Source organism: Gavia stellata, chromosome 29, assembly GCF_030936135.1.
Source record: "Gavia stellata isolate bGavSte3 chromosome 29, bGavSte3.hap2, whole genome shotgun sequence".
Classification (NCBI taxonomy): domain Eukaryota; kingdom Metazoa; phylum Chordata; class Aves; order Gaviiformes; family Gaviidae; genus Gavia; species Gavia stellata.
Genome location: NC_082622.1, coordinates 8,460,341 through 8,481,181, shown reverse-complemented (window position 1 = coordinate 8,481,181; position 20,841 = coordinate 8,460,341). Strand labels below are relative to the sequence as shown.

At 45.3% G+C, this 20,841-nt stretch overlaps 1 protein-coding gene across 1 annotated transcript in view; it reads left to right on the top strand.

Moving 5' to 3' along the window:
* Positions 1-8,679, top strand: part of KDM1A (lysine demethylase 1A) — a 48,662-nt gene extending 39,983 nt beyond the window's left edge. The window contains exons 19-20 of the mRNA XM_059830763.1: positions 3,679-3,825; positions 4,985-8,679. Coding sequence (XP_059686746.1) covers positions 3,679-3,825; positions 4,985-5,170 — 333 coding nt within the window. The 3' untranslated portion in view covers positions 5,171-8,679. The remainder of the gene's footprint in view (positions 1-3,678; positions 3,826-4,984) is intronic.
* The last annotated feature ends 12,162 nt before the right edge of the window (positions 8,680-20,841 follow it).

Here is a 20,841-nt window from a genome sequence, read left to right as displayed (position 1 = left end):
TCAGTTCCCTGTGCAGCTAGCCAATGGTTATTTAGACACAATAAGTGTAAAAGGAATGGTTAATGAATGGGGAGTTTAGAAAATACTTAAATATTACTCAAAAAAAAAAGAAGCTTGTGTGCTTAGGACATTAATTTGAAGTCTTATAGCTGTTCAACCTACGGTGTGCGTGACTTGGTTGAATACTTGGTCTATTCTCCTAACAGGCAGTGTGGAAGCAGTTCTTACAAATGGCATTGGTTGTAAATAAATAGCTCTGCTCCACTAGGATTTCTGTATAGTAAAGTAATAGAAAAAAATATATGGTAACTTTAATATACCAGTCTTTCCTGAGCATTTGGCCAGGTGTAAATTGGACTGTGTACTTGTTTGGTATTTCACATGAGGAACAGATTCACTTTGTTGTCTTTATTGTAGAATAGTTGTAGAGCTCTTTTTGAACATGGCTTTATCATCTCCAGCATTTTACTGCATGACGGACAAATCCTCACAGCTGACTGTAAGCATGGATTTTTAGTTAATAAGTGGATTTCATATTTTGGAAATGCTCAATCAGTTGAATTTTACGTCTCACACTGGAGAACACAAGAGAAGGAAACCCCAGGCTTGCCTTTCTGTAAATCCACAGCTCCTCTGAACTCTTGGAGGACAATTTCACTTCCTAATGAAATCTGTCTCTGAGAGGAGCTTTGAGACTATTCTGTCTATGGGTGCTGTAGAAATCATGTAGTGTGTAGAAATCACTCTAGAATGACCCAAGAATGAAGTGTTTTACTGCGGCTGCTCTCTAGTAGGGTTTTCAAGTGAAAAAAACACGCTAGCAAATCACAGAATCTTGAGAAATACAGATTCTACTGCAGCTAAACATGAAATTTAGAGAACTTGTTTGAACTTCTAAAATATTTCAGGGCATTAACTGATAATCCCCTGTTACGGAATGATTCCATATGTGGTCAGTCATTCAAAGGAGAAAGCAGTTCTCCGATGTGATAAGTGAGATCTCTAAGTGAGTCTCTATTTGAACGTATTCACAGTTCAGGTGCTTATGTAGTGCGAGCACTTGATGGTGGAGAGATTTGCTGGAGGCTGTCTTCTGGACAGCCATTCATCAGTCTGGATAAACTGCAATCTCACCTGTTGTATTGGATGAACAACTATATGTGAAGTGGAGCTTCCTGTGCAAGTGCAGATCCTTGTATCTGTCCAAAACAAGGAAGTAGAAAAGTTAAACGAAAGCAACATTTCATTGGAATGTGAGTCATCCTCCTCATTCAACACCTTCCCCCCACCCCTCCCTTCTTCCCAGGCTCAATTTCACTCCCAATTTTCTCTACCTCCTCCTCCCAAGCGGCACAGGGGGACGGGGAATGGGGGTTGGGGTCAGTTCATCACACGTTGTTTCTGCCACTCCTTCCTCCTCACACCCTTCCCCTGCTCCAGCATGGGGTCCCTCCCGTGGGAGACAGTTCTCCGCGAACTTCTCCACTGTGGGTCCTTCCCACAGGCTACAGTTCTTCACGAACTGCTCCAGCATGGGTCCTTCCCACAGGGTGCAGTCCTTCAGGAACAGACCGCTCCAGCATGGGTCCCCTGCGGGGTCACAAGTCCTGCCAGCAAACTTGCTCCAGATTGGGCTTCCCACAGGGTCACAGCCTCCTTCAGGTATCCACCTGCTCTGGTGTGTGGTCCTCCACAGGGTGCAGGTGGATATCTGCTCCACCATGGACCTCCATGGGCTGCAGGGGCACAGCCTGCCTCACCATGGTCTTCACCATGGGCTGCAGGGGAATCTGCTCTGGTGCCTGGAGCACCTCCTCCCCCTCCTTCTTCACTGACCTTGGTGTCTGCAGAGTTGTTCCTCACACATACTCTTACTCCTCTCTTCTCCAACTGCCATTGCACAGTTTTTTTCCCCCCTTCTTAAATATGTTATCCTAGAAGCCCTACCACTGTTGCTGATGGGCTCAGCCTTGGCCAGTAGCGGGTCTCTTTTGGAGCCTGCTGGCATTGGCTCTGTCGGGCATAGGGGAAGCTTCCAGCAGCTTCTCACAGAAGCCACGCCTGTAGCCCCCCCGCTACCAAAATCTTGCCCCGCAAACCCAATACAATCCTCTAGCCATCCTTCTCCCTGTTCACAGGGAATCCTAATTACAGTGTTTGCTTGTCAGGATGAAAATAAAAGTTGCCTCATACCCATATGTGGGTGTGTGGGCACATGAACACCACAGTTGCTGTTTGGTCTGGTGAAGTCTCAATACTGGGGAACTGGTACTTTTGTATTCTGCTCTACAGTTGTGTCTGGGTTAGCCATACCTTCAAAACTACCTCAATGAAGTAAAATTTCTGTCTGGCTTTATTCTCTGTTTAGACTGCAATGCTTCATGTGTTTACTAGAGAGAATTAAGAAATTTATGAAATGCCTCAAAGTTTTCTTTGTCAGACATACATGTGATAACATACAGTGCCATCACAGTGGTCTCCATCCAACAAGGAGGGAAATGTGAGGTTACTTTTTTCTCAAGAAGCAGTCAATATATGAGGGCTGGCTCATCACTCAGTTTCTTACCTTTTGGATAAAAAAGTGCTGAAGATTGTGGTGAGGAATTTTCTCAATTAAGTCATCAGACCATATTGGGAAATGCGGTCTCCAACCCCAGTGGTGTCTTACACCTTGCAACATGGCCCCAGTCCTCTGTGGCCTTTCCACAGACTCAGCAGAAGGCAACAAATATAGTCCAGCAGAGGCCAGCCTCAGAGAGATCATCTCAGACCTGTCGGTGTTGGGGTCCCTTGCCATGATGTGGTACAGTGGCTGCTGGACTGGTTTCTGGATAACGCCCTTGCTAGATAGAGCCTCTTTCTCTTTCTTTGTGGGAAGGCCTGTTCAAGTAGAAACAATTCCATGAAATATCTTCATGCCCAAGGAGGGGAGATGAGGTTCCTGTCTTGATGTTTGCATTTTTACAGGGTATGATTCTTGTTAAAACTGCATTACACATTTGGACAGAGTCTGGGCTATTTTAAGATTCACACCCATCAATTTTCAATGTTATGTCTCGGAGGTTATGAAGATGTCCCATTTTCTCTTGACTGCTGTTATGCCTTAGAGTGATACTGGTTTGAGTCCTGGTGATGCTCTCACTGTTGCATGTTTCAGTGGAATATCTTTCATCATGACCATTACCTTGGCAAAACAGATGGATTGGAGAAATACAGGTGTTTGTGCAGGTGCCCTTCATGCAATCATTTTCCCAGATGAGTTACAGACCTTATATAGGCCTCTATCATAGTCAAATCGGAAGAGATATTCAGATGGGCTGTGGCTGAAAGAAAGAAAAGGAGTAGGAAGTGTGCATTGTCAGTATGTTGGTAATAGGAGAAGAAACAGAGCAAACAGTACACAGTGTGCATGTACAGCTGGCTACAAAGTCTGAGTTCCAGTGCAGAAGCTATGTGCAGTAGGTTCTGCTAATATATTGGAAAGAATTAAGGTATTGCCACCGAAGACAAGTTACTTACCTTAGTATGTGGTATGATGGAATAAAGACTTGGAGTTCCACCATTGACATTAGCCTAATGACTTTGTGTCTTTTATTCTTGCCATTTGCATCTTTTGTATTTTGCACTAATTGTAGAACTTGCACTGTGTCAGCAACTGAAGTTTCTGTCTTGTCTCAGCCTAAAGAGACTGTGGTGTCCCGCTGGCGTGCTGACCCATGGGCCCGGGGATCGTACTCGTATGTAGCAGCTGGATCTTCTGGAAATGACTATGATTTGATGGCTCAGCCAATTACTCCAGGGCCAGCCATTCCAGGTGCTCCTCAGGTGAGAGATATCTCAATTCTTTTTAGAAAAACCTCAAAACAGGATGATTTTTCTAAGTAATTTACATACATATCTAAACACAAGTTTAGGTAACTTGCATCTTCTGATGAATGATTAGAACCTGTAAAATAATTCAGTTTTCCACCCATTCTGCCCTCCCAGATTTAGTGTCATTTGTTTACTAGAAAAAGAGTGGTTTTATTCAGAAAGTCAATTTGGTAATGTCTGAACAGAGTATTATAATATTATACATTTATTGTGTTTCATGCTCCATATTTATGTTGTCCATCACCATATTTCAGTGAGTTGTAGTGATTTGAAAGAGGGTGAAGGCCAGAGTGAGAGGAAAGGAATCAGAAGGTCTCTCCCAAATTGGGAGCGAACACAATGAAGGCATATGTCACCTCCAGTTCACTTTGAGAGGATGAAGTTTTGAAAGCAGTAACCATTCTGAAAGCACTAGTAGAGAAGGATGTATGGCCTTGGCTTTATTTAGGTTATTTTTCTAGTGATACAAGTCATTAATAAACATAGCTATGGATAAAATGATTCTCTGCAGAGTATAATATATGAAAGTCTGTTTTTTCTCTTACTTTTTATGATTCTGTCAATGGTTGGTTTAGGTTTCAGTTTAAAGAGAAACTGCTAATTTAAGTGAATTGCTGAAGTTTTTGTTTGCTTACTGTGCTGGAGTTCATGTCCCAGGGTCAGAAACCATCATTCTTCTTAAACATATTTAACAGTTTGGCTGTAGAGTTGTAGACACAACATTCGGTATACAGCTTTTTCGGTATACAGCTGGGGACGTTAATCTCCCCTGCTTATCTGTTTCTGAAAGTATTGTTTTTCAAGTAGAGCTTTATTATCTTTGTATCAAAGCAAAGATATTGGCAAATTGGAAAATATTTCCTCATATTACAGTCGTTACAAACATGAAACCCTCCTGTGAAATGAAAGGGGTATATAAAGATTTTCTTGGTAATTTGTAGGACAGGTTAAAATATTTTTTCAATATAGACTATTTTATATGCACCACCTTCATGTTAATGGAGACTGTGGTGTGATTAGAGGACTTCTAAAATTCTTCTTAAAGTATCTCTTTGCTGCAGAATCTGAAAGAACATGAACAAGCCTTAACAATGTTCTCTGTTCCCCCCAGCCCATTCCTCGCCTGTTTTTTGCGGGAGAACATACTATTCGCAACTACCCTGCAACTGTTCATGGTGCTTTACTGAGTGGACTGAGAGAAGCCGGTCGCATTGCAGACCAGTTCCTTGGAGCCATGTATACTTTGCCTCGTCAGCCTACGCCTGGGGTGCCCCCACAACAAGCTACCAGCATGTAAAGAAAGTAGAAGGCATCAGAAGAGGAGTGACAAGACCACAGCGCTGCTGTTGTCGACTCTTTGGGATGAAGATATTCGTGTAGTCTGTAACAGTATCTGCTGAAAGGACTCAGTCATGAGTTACTGTGTAATACTTCCGTTAGAATGGCCTTACAAAAGCTTACCTAACCTTTGGCTTGGCATCCTTTTACAAAATCTCTTACAGCTATTTGAAGTGTCAGTGTACACAGAATCCTTTACTACCAAGCTGGTCAGGGACTTTTTGACTCTGCAGATACTTTTTGAAAGTCTGGTAATTGCACAAGGCGCTCTAGAAGCTGGTTGCTACGGATAGTAGCTTAGTGTAGAATTTATGTAAACTTCTGTGTTGGGTTTTTTTATTGTTTTGTTTTGAAGAAGAATATTTTTTGACCAATTCTATTCTTATCTGGCATTTGAGAATTTGGTGCAACTGTTTCCCTACCAGTAACAGCAAATCACACCCCTCCAAAATGGTCCACTGGCTGCTACACCATATGCATCCTGGTTTAGAAAGAAAGCTGGTACTACTAACAGTGTGCTAAGCATACTGTTTTATTAAATACTTTCAACAAAAGAAGTCATCAGAACTGCATATTTGTAAGTTAAAAGCTAGAAAAATTATTTGTATTTGTTTATATAGAAACAGAGTTGCCTAGACAGTAAGTTAGCTGAAGGACCTAATCTCTTGACTTCTGCACGCTGCAGGCAGGCACTCTGTGTGCCTGTTGATTTCATTTTCGCTAGGTTAATGAGATGGTGTTGCAGCTGCCATTGTTACGCTTTTGAAAATCACTTTGGTTTGGCTGCTTTTCCAAATATTTTTCTTCTTATTAATTTAGCACATAGAGCCTTCCTTTCATTGCACAGAACAGTCTTATTTAAACATTTAGGTCCTTTTTCTCTCTCCTCCTTTCCCTGTTTAGCATTAGACTTTTCTTATTTCTTTCAACTTTTCTTTATGCTCCTGTTTCTGCAGTTTATTTCTGTCTCATCTAACCATGGTCTCTGTTCACGCTGTTTTTTTTTACTTTTCAGTTTTGCTGTTCTCACTCTCTCTGACCCGATGTGTACATGTGCAGTCAGTCCCAACTTCCTTCTGTCCTTGCACCTTCTGTTCTGCTAGAGGACCAGTACCTCCGCTTGTTCTATGCTCATCCATCTACAATTACATTGCCCACCCTTCTTCCTGAAGAAAATGCACACACAAACATGACTGCAGCCCCTACTTGTTCACAGCTGTATTGTCTTTGGCCACAGACTCTATAACTCCCAGCATCGTTGCTTCTACTGTTTTCTTGTGTCTCCTTCTTAGTAGCTGGAGATCATTCTTCCTCCTCACTACGTCTATTATCTTCTCGTTGTTTTCTCATTAGATGTTGAAGTCCGTGAGGGGGTATCTCCATAGGCAGTCCTTCTGACAAGCTGTGAGAGAGGGGAGGACTCTGATGTGACAGGGTAGTAGTCTGTGAGGGGGCACAGACTTGGGGTGTGAAGGACTAAGGCCATTTGAAGTGGCTGAATTTGGTGCCATGGGGGACCCTCTTTCCCAAACCTCTGTCTAAATTAGTGCTACTTTACCCGTTTCTCTAACTTTGCAAATATTGTTGCTACTTGAGCCCTTTATTGAAAGGGGTGCTCCTCCGCAATACTACTTACCCTCGTTTTCCCTTCCAGGGGACAAGAGACTTTGTGATGTTCGGTCAGAAAACTGCCACTGAAGTGGGGCAGGAATTGGAAGTGTAGCAAGGCATGGAGGAGGGGTGTCCAGGGGGTGACTGAGAGTAAATAGAGAATAATTTGAGACTCAAGACTCCCTGCCTTATGTTCGGGTAAAAGCCTATCAGCACCACTACCCAGAGAAATCCTGCTCCAGGATGAGAGGTGTGACAGGCCTTTAAAACCCACCAATAGCTGATCTAGTCTCTCTGCTAGTCTGACTGAAGATGGGAAAAGGATCTGAGAACTGGGGTGCTATGTTCTGTAACCAAGCTTCCAGCCTCTATGGGTCTCCATATTTGTGGGGTGGTTTGCTATTGGGATTAGAGATGGTGCTGTCTCTTGCCATGAGGACTGTCATCCTACTTGCTCTAGCAAAGTGTCAAAAACTCAGAAAAGCACTTCCGGCCCACTGGAAAATAAAACAGTCCTCAACTTAACAAAGCCAAATGGTGTCTTTTCCAGACAAATACCAAGCCACTTGTGCATCAGCCTATTAATGTTATTTTCAGCTGCTTTGTTGTGCTTTATGTTTGTTCTGAGACTTAGCATGTTATTCAGCAGACTAATTCTGTCAAACAACACACAGTCATTTGTCAAAAAGACATTCCTTTTGCACATTGCCATTGGTTTGACTAAGTGGGGCTAACCTTTCACCTGACGACCAGACTGTCCTGTTTTCCCTTTTCAAAAAGGCGTCTGAAAGCTATGGTGACCACTGAAATAAGAAGGTGGAGATGAAGCCCTGACAGTTCCCACCCTTTTTGAAGGTGTGCAAGGAGTTGGTGGGTGTTAGCTGATGGTGGTGATGGACATGAGCAAAGGAATGGGAATGCCAGAAGGAGACGACGAGACCCTGTGACTTGATGTAGCCTGTTACTTTCAGAGTCTTCACTGGAAGATGAAGACCATCATGTGTGGCCTGCTGCACCCTGCCCTCTCCATTATCTTTTGGGGACTCTGGACCTATTCCTCAGCCAGTCCCTGCTAACAAGCCCTAGTAGGTATTAGAGAGTGAACAGCTCAGAGTATGTCCAGCTCTGAGGGGTGTTTGAGGCTCAGCAAAGACACGTAAGGCTGTGCAGCCAGTTGCTGGACACCTCAGCAGCTCCCGTACTGCAGCTCCTGCCCTGCATGGCCCAGCTTCTTGTGGTCAGTGGCATTGGTTGCACCCTAAGCAGAGGGGCTGGGTGAAGGTCAAAGACTGCTCCCTTTGTTCTGGTTGTATCCTGTGGAATTGCCAGGATGGAGGGGGGAGCTTGGGGGGAAGCCCTATCACCCCAAGGCCAGCTGGAGGTTGCAGACCTGGGAAAGGTGGCCTGAGCACGTAGTGATGAGTCAGCTTAGTGTTGGGGTTCAGCTCTGCCAGGCCACATGGTGGAACTTCGTTGTTTGTCCAGGAGCAGGATGGTCTGGCGCTCTGCGGCACTAACAGTGTGCCATATTCCTCAAGCAGGTACTCTTCCAGCAGTTAGCAGCTCTTGCCCCACTACTTCTGTCATCCCAGGGGTGCCTTCTGCCGTGCATCAAATGGTGGCTCTGAGTCCAGACTATCAGTGTGTGTGTTCAGGAGCATATTGCTGTCTGCTCCCTGTGCCAGGGTCTGTTGGATGGACCTTTGGTCTGACCCATAAGGGCTAGTCCTGTTTCAGTGCTGCCTGTGCAGTGGTAGTGGTGGCCTACTGAGGAGGAGAGGGCATTGTAAACAGATCACCCAGCCCTCTTCATCTCAGTGTCCTTCCTCATGGTGTAGCCATTCTTCCCCTTGCTGCTGTTTGCATGTCCTAACTTCCCTGTAGGGTTTGCTAGGTCTGTTTCAGCAGATCGTGGATGGCCTGTATCACATATTTGAGGCTGCTGGGCACAGTCCCAAAACCTTGTGACTGAGTCTGGTTGCACCCTCTGTAGCGTACCTTTCCACCTATTCTCAGGGGCTTGCCACTTCTCACTCTGCTCCGTGGGTAGGTGAATTGCATTTCTGACAACAAAACTGATTGGTGCCCATTTTGGAAAGAAAAATGTTCTTCCCTAGTTGGACCTCCCTTTCTGTACTGAAGATGAAGGACCACAGTAATCTGCTACGGGATTCTGAATCCTGAATGAATGCGTGCATTCACTAGTCAGATGGTGATCTTGGATGGGGTGAATCTGCAGGAAGATCCGTATTTCTCGGTTCTCTCGATGCCTGTCGTTTTTGTCAGGTGCTAGCATCTACTTTGCAATAAACTACTGTTAGCTCAGGGTCTTTGTGTTCAGTCTTCATATGGAATTGAGAATATTTGCTATGGTCTTGCCTGTAGTGGAAATTAATTGCAAAGCGTGGGTTCTCTGTGTTTTGTTGTCTTAGTAATTGACTGGATCATAAACCTAGAGGAACAACTTCACTGGGGTGCTTCAGTTTCTTTTTTTATTATGAATCTTTTTGTCTGACTAGGTCTCTTGCTGTATTTGTAAAAAAGTTAAACTGAGGGTACTGTGGTCAACAAGGTGCTTAGAGTTCATCTTGTAGTCTTTACACCATGAAGTGGCTCCATGAAGTGAGGTGACTAAACTTTATTTATTTGTATGGTTCAGATTCTTTTTAAAGGTGGTGATAATTCCATGAGTTACTTTTCCCAAAAATGTTTACCAAAAGAGAATTAGATGCCATGGGCTGCTTTGTTTTTAAGTTTGCTGCTTTTACCAATGATTTTTTGCAATTTCCAATGTATCTAATTTCTGAAGGTGCAATTTTTTGTTCATTTGGAAAGAATATTGAAACTTACAGGAAATGCTTACACTGACATTCTTCCCCAAAGCACACAGATATTGCAGAACTATGGGCATGTTTCCAGACCTTATGCTCTGGGTGTTACCAGCATCAGCTGGATAAATACCCAAAAACCCCACAGAAGTCACCTTTAGAAGGTTAGTGGAGAGTGAAAGCATCCCTACTACTGCTACTCTGCCCCTATCACACATGATTTTCCCCCATTTCCAGCCGACCAAAGACCATGGTGATGTGGTGTTGGGAGCCTTTCAGTCATGTGAAGTGTGACCGTGCTTCAAAGAAACACAAAGCAGACACGTATTTTAACTGTAGCTGTAGGTTCAACCTTTCTGTGTCTTGTCTGATGAACTGATGAGGAAGGCTGACATCTAGACTGGCCTTGCTTCAGTGACATTAATGGGCCTGTTCCTGCACTGATATACTCAGGATTATTTTTGTAGTTTCTCATGCGAATATTGTCTGGTTTAGTACATGCTTCATAAAATAACAAGCAAAAAAATAGCAGCAGGGTGACGTGTTCACAAGCATCCAGAAGTTACTGAGCTGAAGAAACCACTTGTCGTGTTCACGCTTTATTGAAGTATTAGAGGGGGACTCAGCTGCACAAGTAAGTGCAAACTTCAGACGACTGCCAAATAAGAGATGTGCAATGACATTTTATGGAAGATTTTGCAGAAAGAATTATGATAATGTTTCAAATACCTACTTAGGATGGGGTTTATCTCACATAACTTTATACACTTCCTCTGCACTAGTTGTCTAGACTCCCTCCAGCCACGCTTCTCTAGAGAATGTCCCTGTGTCCAAATAGTTCAGACCTTTGAGTCTGTTAATTAGGGCTTTGAGTTCTGGTAATGTGGGACCTACACCTAAATCTTTCTTACTAGTATGTGGCCAAATGGGCCACGCTCAGGTATTAGTGCAGTTACATACCATCAGCTCAAGGACCTTCTGGAGATGGTTTCAGTTTACTACTTCCATGTTCCAGATCCGGCTGACAGCTTTCCACTGTCACAGAAGCTGCTTTGGATATATCCCATGCTTGGGGATCTGCTGTCTCATGGGGCTGAAGTTTGGATCTCTGTTTTATTAAATTGTTTGTTGGTCCCCATCAATGTAGTGTTAATAACACCTCTCCATGGAGGGGCTTCTGCTCACTGTTATTCTGTTGCTCTCTTTTCTAGCACTGTATCACTGCACCCCAATAACCTTAAGGCTATTTCACTTGAACAAGGGTAGATTACCTGTTTTTTAGACTTCATGTTTAAAAGACAGAGGTATCTTGGCCTGCCAACCCAGCCTGGATGATAAAGTATCTTTTCCATCTATGGGTTCATGCCTTTCAGAAGCTCCTGAATGCATTTATCTTGTTTGTGGAGGGGTCCCAGGTACGTGTCTCTCTGTAGAGACCATCTGTTTGGATAACCACTTGTTTCAGATCACAGTTATCCGACTGTAGTCCCTGGCTGTAAGCACCTCATGGCAGTGCACTGTAATCCCCAGTAGTGGTGCTCAGCGTGTCCATCCTTCCACACAGCTTCTGCAGCGGTTCTCTCTCCATACCTGCACCAAATGCTGCTCCTCTGCTTGAGCATCTGGTAATTAGTGCTAGATTTTGCAAATGGTGAAATTGCTGTTTGCTTTGCTTCCAAGCCAGCCCTGGGTAGCTGCCCCTGTGTAGAATTGTGTTTGAAGTTATGCAAGGTTAGAACAGACATGGACCACAACCACCTGCAAATGGAAATTACTTAGGTGCTGTATGACGTATGTACTCCACATACTCAATACTTACCCTTCTTCCACATACGTTTTTTTCAGATTTTTTGTTAAGCCTTGTGTGCTCATGGCTTAACACATGGGGAGGTTCAAGTCTCAGCCATGATCCACGGTTATAGGACAGAAATGTCTCCAATCTCAAGTTCTTGGGCAGAGTTAGAACTGATATTTGGACAACATACTCCTGTCTTTAGTAACTTTTCCTCGCTCACAGTATCATATCCTCACTTCTGAATAACATGTAAAGCTTGTTAAACGGCTCAATTTGAATGCTTTATTCTGATTCACTGAGGATACTTCAGCTTGGTGGTTTCAGATAAGCATGAAAAAATACTACTGCAACTAGGAATGTATATATCAGACTACTGATTTCCTGTTCAGCAACAGAAGCCAACTTTCTCTGTAGCTGTCGATGGAGGATGCAATTTAGATTTGAGTGTGACTGGACTCCATGTACTCCATTTGCCTTCATTAAGCCTTGTGCCCTACCTGATGTTTCCCGGCTGCCCCTTACACCAGAGGGGCCAGAAATCTCACTGTCTCCTCAGTGCTCCATGCAGTATGCTCCTGCTATGCTCCAGTGTGCAGTTTGGTTTGGGTCAGCACAGGAGGGAACATGCTTTTTGAGTGGATAAGGATTTAGGACATTATTTACCTAGGCTTCAGGGTGTTCTGGTGGGTATGATCCACCCAGCGTTGCCTTGTAGTTGAAGTGTGAAGAGTTTGGGCACTGTGCCTGTTTTCAGAAGCAGCTCAGATGATGCAGCTTTTGAAGAAAAAAAGATTCCCATTTACTGGCAACTCATCGCAGTTCTGGAGGTTGCTGGTCCATTTGAGGAGACAGGATAGCCAAGCTGCTCCTGAAGGGAAGTGCTGGAATCTGGCCTGGGATGGGAAGGGCTGCAGCTGGTAAGATTTTGGTGGGCCTGAAGGCACTTGGAAAAACTCCAGCTGAGAACACTGAGCTAGCGCAGATGTTTGATGAAGGGAACAGCAAGGGATGATCTTGTCCTAGCCTTCACCTCCCTCTGCTTGTCATGTTCAGCCTACTTGTTTTTATCTCATTGTTTACCCTGTACAATCCCAGCTTTGTGGGATGCACCATAGGAGTATCCTGGATGGGAGCTTGAAGTTAATGGCTTCAACTTTATGGCTAATCCAGGCCTAGTTCTGTCATTGCTAGGAGGATGTTGGTTTATTCTCCCAGGCACCATAACTGGGGTGATTAGCCCCAAGGATGCAGAGGCATGGCCCACAGTGCCCCAGAGAAGTGAGAGCAGTGCTGGGCCCCAGTCTGGGTCAATAGGAGTTAATGTCAAATATGTTCACTGATGGCCAGCCTTGGGGCTTCCTGTGCAGAAGGAAACAGCTTGTGCTCCCAATAACATGGTGGTTTTTAAAGAAGATAAGGGCTGTCCTGGGTGCCTGAGTGAGGGAGTATGGCTAAGGATTAAGGTATTTGGCTGGCCCCAGGGGGGCATTTTGACTGTGGCCATCCCGTTAGGGGGAAAGGTTTGCCTTTGTGTTTGTGGTGTAGGGAGGTGACGGGGTCACGGTCTGTGAAGAGGAGCCACAAGATGCATCTTGGCCTTGAAGTCCTAAGAGGGGCTCGGAACTGAACTAGTGCAGATGAGTCCGGGGAGGCCTTGGATCAAGTTAGGCGATTCCCCTCCTAACTGAGCTCCACAATGGCAAAGCCTCAATCTCAGCCCCCTACTTGTTATTTCCTCCTAACTGGGCTGCGTTCTTGCTTGTGCCGTGACTGCTTCAGCAGGAGGGTGCCCTCCACCCTGCTCCCCCCTTGCTTTACCCTGGTCTTATGAGGCCTGACAGATGTTGGCTTGAATCCTTAGCAAGCTGAGGAGAATGAACAGAGACCTTCCCTTTCCTGTGGTGTCTAGGCCACCAAGAGATACAAAATATGACTGCTTTATCTGGTGGTGGTTTTGAAGGGAAACAGCTGTGGCTGCTGTGCCTGACTTTGTGCCATCTGTGTGCTTGGACAGCGTGTAACAGAGAAGATTTCTTTGGGGACTGAAGGGACTTACGTATCCTTAAACCTTGTTTCCGTAACCTGATGACAGCAACACAGAATTCCAGTTCAAGTTGAATGCAGAGAACTTGAAAACAATTGTGTGTGTCCATCTGTGCAAACGCCAAAAGCAAGGAAGTAAATCTGGGTTTCAGATGCTTTGGATTAAAAGGTATTAACAAGGATAAGCACACTGGGAAGCTCATGGAAAGAAGGCTGTTGGTGGGAACCTGAGTAGCTGGGTAACAGGCAGGCAGCACACCCTGTGCCAGTGAAAAGTGATGCTGCACGCTAAAGGCATCCATAGATCCGTGGGACTGGCTCCAGAGGCAGGCGGGCGTTCCCGCCCTGGCTGCAAGGGTAGTGAGCATTAGGACCATTTTTCTGGTTGGAGTGGTGGTAACAGTGGTAAGCAGATCAGTTTGCAAGGTCAGGAAACACAGTTAAGGAGAGCTGTTAGCTCCCTCTGTGGCTTGGGTAAATACTGCTTTGGATGTGATGCCAGAGTTAAAACGTTAAGACACTACTTAGACCTCTGTGAGTGGCTGATCAGGAACCCACCAGGGGAGAAGCAATGCCTGATCTGGCATGGGCAGCATACACGATCTGGCTCACAGTCTCACCAATAAAGATGACTTACAGCAGCAAACTTCTCACAGGTACAACTAAAGCAGAAAGGTTTGCAGATGGAGTAGTAAGAGAGTACACTTGTTTGTAGGCAACGTGAGGACTACTTAAAACCACCAAAGCAAGTAGATGTGATTGATCAAAAAGAACAGAGTGAAAAAAGGCTTCAGAAAAAGTGAAGTTTCATGGCTAAGTAGCAATGCTATGGTAGGTGGGCCATTAGTCCAGTACACCTACTATAATGTTCTCACATAGGAGTGGTGAGCCTGGCCTTGAATCACAAACAAGGAAGAGAACCACCCTCTGGTACGTGCTAGTGCTTAAGGTGTTGGCAGGGGAGAGACTTGGAGCAGATGTGGAAGATACAGACAATAACTCTTCATGTTTACAGATCTCTGCTGTCCTTAGCAAGCCAGACACAGCAGCATTTGTGTTGTAGCTACAGTAATGGTCAAGCGGTGAAGAACTACCTCTTTAATGATGCTCAATAGCTGCCTATGTGAACTGGAATAGAAAGGGGCCAAGCCAAGAGTCAGTTTTCTTAGACAAGCATTTAACAGAGGGAATGTTTGTAGGACTTAAGAATGTCCTCAAGAAGGACACTGAGGTGCCACAGCGTGTCCAGAGAAGGGCAGTGAAGCTGGTGAGGGGTCTGGAGCACAAATCTGATGAGGAGCGGCTGAGGGAACTGGGGTTGTTCAGTCTGGAGAAGAGGAGGCTGAGGGGAGACCTCATCGCTCTCTACAATCACCTGAAAGGGGGTTGCAGAGAGGTGGGTGTTGGTCTCTTCTCCCAAGTGATGAGTGACAGGACAAGAGGAAATGGCCTCAAGTTGCACCAGGGGAGGTTCAGGCTGGATATTAGGAAAAATTTCTTTCCTGAGAGTGGTGAAGCACTGGAACAGGCTGCCCAGGGATGGTGGAGTCACCATCACTGGAGGTGTTCAAGGAATGTGTGGACATGGCACTGCGGGACATGGTTTAATGGGCGTGGTGGGGTTGGTTGATGGTTGGACTTGATGATCTTACAGGTCTTTTCCAACCCTAGTGATTCTGTGATTCTGTGACTTCACCTCTAGTTAATGAGCTCTACCCAGGGAGTGGCTGCTGAAGTGGATGGCTCCTAAAATGTCAGTCAATACCAATAACCCATTTAATAGAGCTTCTGGAAACGCGTCCAGTTTTGCAGTCAAATAGAATAAACCAGATACAAGGAAAAGAGCTTTGCCTAATATAAAGTGTGGTGCCCAGGACCCTTACAAATCAATGTACTTCTCTCCAAATGACATGTTTATAGTCACAGAGGCTGGTCCTGCATATGACAGGTGCCAATTGTACTGGCATATTGCAAAAAGTTAGGAACTGTGAAGGAGACTTTGCCATTTGTACCGACCTCTGTATCGTCCAGCTTCTTCCAGGAGATGGCCAATGGATCTTCGTTCCATTACAAGCTATACTGGCTGAGTAAAGGAAATCTAATGAAGCGGTGGCTCGTTTCCCTCTGTGAGAACGCCATTCCTCCAACCCGCTCTCAGCAATGCCAAGTCCAGGTCATCCAGTCTAAGTGGAGGGTGGCTGTGTTCAACTTGATTTGCCATGTGTGTGTGCACTGTTCATGCCTTAAAGGCAGCCTAGGAATGGATATATGAGATCTGCCTGGATACAGGCAAAAAACTAAGAACAATGTAGTCAGACTCAGCACTAACACACAGTGCTGCAGACTGGAGCTGCCTCAGCACTTCACCAAGGGGCATCAGTATCTCTGAGTAACAGACTGTGCAGGGATTCAGCCGGAACTATAAATACCACATCACAAGCACGTAAAAAGAGAAGAGGTTTTTATTGGTTATATACTGTAGAGCTGACAGTGTTCGAGTCAGGAGAGACATGCAGATAAAGTGTGTGTTTACATTTGGCATGCAGACTAAGAGCACTGTGTAACTGGAAAGAGGTGAGCACCATCTGTATCCACTGCATGGGCAGCCTGGGGAGGAAAGAGCTGGCTTCCCTCTGTTGAGCATGCTGAGACAGGGAGAGTTTTGAGAGGGTGAAACAGTGCTGATAGCTCTATCGGACACAACGTTTGCTTTAGGGAAATAGGCAATACTGTAACTGTGGAAAATTTGCTTAACTTGGATGAGTCTGTGATTATGAAAAGATTTCTTGCATTATTTGTCTTCTAACTAAGCTGCCCCAACCCAAATATATGTCTGCAAATACAAAAAAATAGATTTATTCTCTTAAAAATACATTCCATGCAGCTTGGAGTGCTGCTTCCCCAAGGCAGGAGCCTGCACTGCATGCTGGGCAGCCTAGGAAGATGATCCTTTGGGTCCTTAGGTTACTGACCATCAGAGGCATCTGCAAACAATGGCTTCCTGTTTCATCCCATACAGAGCAGTCTGCTGGAGGCTGGCCTTGGAGCAGTGCTTTGACCACTCCAGTGATGTGCAAGGGTGGCAGAGATGAGGTCTACTGTTTTAAAGATGACACCAATATGACTATTGCTTCGATCTGTAGCTAGGAAATTGCTCATGTCAAGTGTCTCTTGAAGCACCAAGGTGCACCACCCTGCCCTGTGCTTCCTGCCCTTTTCCTTTCCTGGAGGTACCGTCTGCAGGACTGTGGGTCTCCCCTCGTCCGTGTCCAGTGAGCTGCAGTTTGACAATGCATGGCACTGGTGGTTGCACCGTGAAGCTGTCACGCCTCCATGCTACCCGAGCAGCTGGAGAGGTGTTGCTCTGCATGCTGCAGTGGTGTTTCCGGACACAAAGGAAGCCGCTCTGTGAAGCAGCAAGCTGCTGGCCCCTCAGGCTGGTGCCAGCCATTCTGAGGAAAGCTGCTGGCTGTCCAAAAGGGACCAGCATCTCTGTTTCCTCGGGAGAAGTGAGCACTGACACACTTCCTCTGTACAGCAAATACATTTACAACTTTGGAATTACCCGAGTGCTTGATGCGCAGCTTCATGGCATCATCAAGCCCACTGAAAAGCCTGTTATATTTATATGCTAAAATTACAAATACTTCTTCAGTGATGGCAATATTTACACATATACTCTATTTTACAGCTGTTCAAAAAAAGTGTGCAATTTGAGTAAAACACATTGTGTTTCCTGAAGTCATTGCTATAAGTTTAATAATACAATCAGCTCCTATTGCACTCATGATTAGAGGGCATGGCCCCTTTCAATTTTAAGGAGGGTTTTCTTTCTCAGTTTTAATCTCGGTTGTGGTAAAAACAACCCAGTGTACAGTTACTGAGTGACATCTGTGTTCATTATTTACAAGCAGTGAGACTGAGTCTAGAGCAAGAGTTCAAGGTATGTACGTGCTGTAAAATATTGAACAAATGACTGAGGCAGCTGGAGAAAGGAGAGACATCACCTGTGAGAAGCACCTGAGGAGAGCAGACAGTGCCAGAAGAGCTGCATTGCCGAGTCAGTAGCTGGGGCTCCTGCTGCATGCTGTGAGCTGCCCGAGCAGCTGGGTGAAGCTCCCCAGTTGCCCATGGCTAAGGAGAAGCCTGGTCCTGGCTGACAGAAGGGGAAAACCAACAGCTGTTGCTGCTGGTGGTTCTTCCCTTGCACTGTGGACATGGGGTTGTGTTATTGGGGTGAGCTGTGGGGTTGAAAAGCTGCTGGGTAAGCCAGAGTTTTGTGGGTAGGTGCAGGGAAGTCTGTGTTAACACAGCACATTGTGTTATAGGGATGCAGAGCTTTCCTGGCCAGGACTGAAACCAGTTCCCTTGGAAGGAGCTTTGGAAGCACCATGCTAAGCTGGATCCATGCCAAGAATGTGAGGAGAGGGCTGGTGGATGTGTACGGGGACCCAAGTGTCCTGTGGGATGCAGACCGCTGTCCTGCAGCAGGACGGGGCTCATCACTGGGAGGAAAGCCATACGGTCGCTGCTCAAAGTGGTCCTCGTCCTCTTCAGTGCCTATGTGCTGTTCGGCTGTTTGTAAAAACTAAGCTGCAAGTCCTGGGCAGCAGTTACACGGGGCAGGGGCCCTCCTAAATATGCTGCTTCTCTGTGAGACTGAACTGCAATGCAGTCGTCAGCAGCAGTTCTTCCACGATGACTGTAACTGGATATGTATTACATGGCTGAAGAGCTGCTTAGCAGTAGGTTTGGGAATATAAACGGAGGTAAATAATTCCCGTGATGTCTGAAGAGGCAGGTGCATGCCAAGACGCCTCCAAGATGCGAACTCCCAGGTTCGGCAAGCAGGTACTGTAGGAGGCATTTGGGCTGCACGCTGCAGAGCAGCTGCATTAGCTCGGCGAGGTTTTTACAGCAGCGACTCCATGCACCAGATGGAAGAGGACCCGAGGCAGCATATTTAGTTTTGAAGGGAAATATTTTCTTTAACATGAAAATAAGGGGCAAAGAGTCAGAACATCATAGCATCCTGAGGCTGGCAGAGGCTAGCAAGCAAGCTAGCCCCATGAGAGCACTGCTGAGATGTGGCACTTCTGGTCAGGCTGCAATTCTGTTTATCAGCTGTGGAAAGCCCGCAAGATTGCACAATGAGGCAAGGGAAGCCAATGCTGTTCAAACAATTGAGCTCAGTAATGTCTTTTTTGGGTGGTGGTGGTAGTGGTGATCCTGCTGTATGGTTAACCTCTGAGCAAAGCAGGATGCTCAGGGTGGATATTGTAATTTCATAGGCTCGTTAAAAAAAAAATAAATCCCTTGTGGTTTCAGATTGCAAAATATGCACTAATTTTCAATACTTCCTGATAAACATGGGGCAGGGGAAGACATTTCAGAAATCTGAATTTAACTTCAGAATTTCAGTTTCTTTCACTTTTAGTTTGGATTTTGAGTTTAAAAACTTTTTCCCATTATACTTCATAATATATTTATCCCAGTCTCTACTAGCACTGTCATGTCATGAAATGGTAAGAGATAGCAGTTGATATAATTTATTTTAATATAATTTAATTTTATTAGAGCTGCCACTTAGCACTAATTTAAAAGCATTATCTTTTTGTCTTGTTATGCAGCTTGACACTTATACATGTCATGAAATATAAAAGAATAATATGAAGGGTTAAAAATATAAATTTGGGAAACTATCTGAAAATTGCAAAAGGAAACATTTTTTTTAAAAAATAATTTTTCCCTTCCTCCAAACAATCTTTATTAAAAAAAATAATGTCATTGAAATGCTTTCCTTTTTATAAAAATGTTTTCATAGATTTTTTTTCTAGCCAGCTCTGGTTTTTTGATTCATTTGCCTCTCAGAATTGAGGCATATAATTCCAAGGGACAGGGAGGAGGTACGGCATATAGATGTGCATGTATGGATAGTCACACGTGCACTGCTGTGGTAGCTGATTGCCTGGAAGGTGAAATGTGGGAATGAGTGTGGTGTGCAACTCAGACGTGGGAGCTGCTGAGTCGCAGCTGTTCCCGCAGCACCTCCAAAACAGATAAGGGACCTTTTCCCTTCTGCAGCATTGTCCTTGTCACTCCGCAGGGAGGGGCGTCTGTTTCCCACAGGCAGAAGAAAGCACTGGGGGCGGTCAGTGGTGTTTGTGTATGGGACAGGAAAACCGCGGGCCAGCCCTGCAGCTGGGTGGCGGGATATAAAGGAAGGGCTGGCAGAGCTCCAACTGTGTGAGCCAGATGCAATCACCTTGCTCAGGGCAGATGCTGCTCCAACACCTGAGCACCTATGGAGCTGCAGGGGTGGTGTCTCCCCCGACAGTGATGTCATCTGCACTCGGTGGTCTTTGGGCACTGACAGGGTAACGTACCTCTGTATTTGAAGCAGCCTCTGACCATACCTGGGTCCCAAACATGGCAGATGGGGTGGTCCTGAAGAGGGGCACAGACCGAGGCTGCCTAGGTAGCCATATTGGAGCTCAGCTTAGGGTCCAATCCTGCTGTCTCCACCCTGGTTTTGGAAGGAACAAGGACATTCTGCTTGTCTGTGAGGAAAAATACTTGTTTCTTTTTCTCTTAGAGCTCAACTGCTGAGAACGAGCCGCGGAGTTGTTGCGTGCAGAGCGCGATGGACATAAAGCTTCAGGTAAAAAAGCACCCCAGTCCAAGTCAGGAGGAAGTTTCACTGCTGCGTGAACTGCTTTTGGTTTGGCTCAGAGGATGACTTCTTGGTGCAAGATCTCAGCTGATGAGCAGGTCATAAAAAGCTTGTTGCAGAGACTGACAGCAATAGGGAAGAAACTGCTTCTAAACAACATTTTGTGCTCTCCTTCCCTCTTAATGTGTAAAGCAAGCAGTGGGGAATGGTTTCCTCCTGTCTAGAGACAGAGGGTGCTGGGAACACAGGTACTGAGGTGACCACAACCCAAGCCAACAAGGGTGTATTAGGAGAATGCAAACTCTCACTAGGAACTGAAACTTTTCAGTTGTGGAGCATGTAGGACAGCTGTCATGGGCTGGTGGACCATAGTCACAGGGATACTTCTGGGATCTTGTCTAAATGCAAGCGATTAACAAGAAGTTTTCTCTTGTCCGGGGAGTACCATCGTTCAGAGTGGCTATGCAGTCAAGGTTTCCATATGGAGACAGACCTATCATCCTATGGAGGAGATTAAGATTTGCAGGTACAGAGATGAGAAGTGGGAGTCCCCTGAGCAAAGTCTCTGCAGCTGCCTCTTCAGCAATGAAGAAAAAGAATTCACTGGTAAAGCTCCTGTACCTTGCAAATTGCATTAGAAAACTGGTGTCAGGCTAGCTGAAGCCTCTGGAGAGGTTACA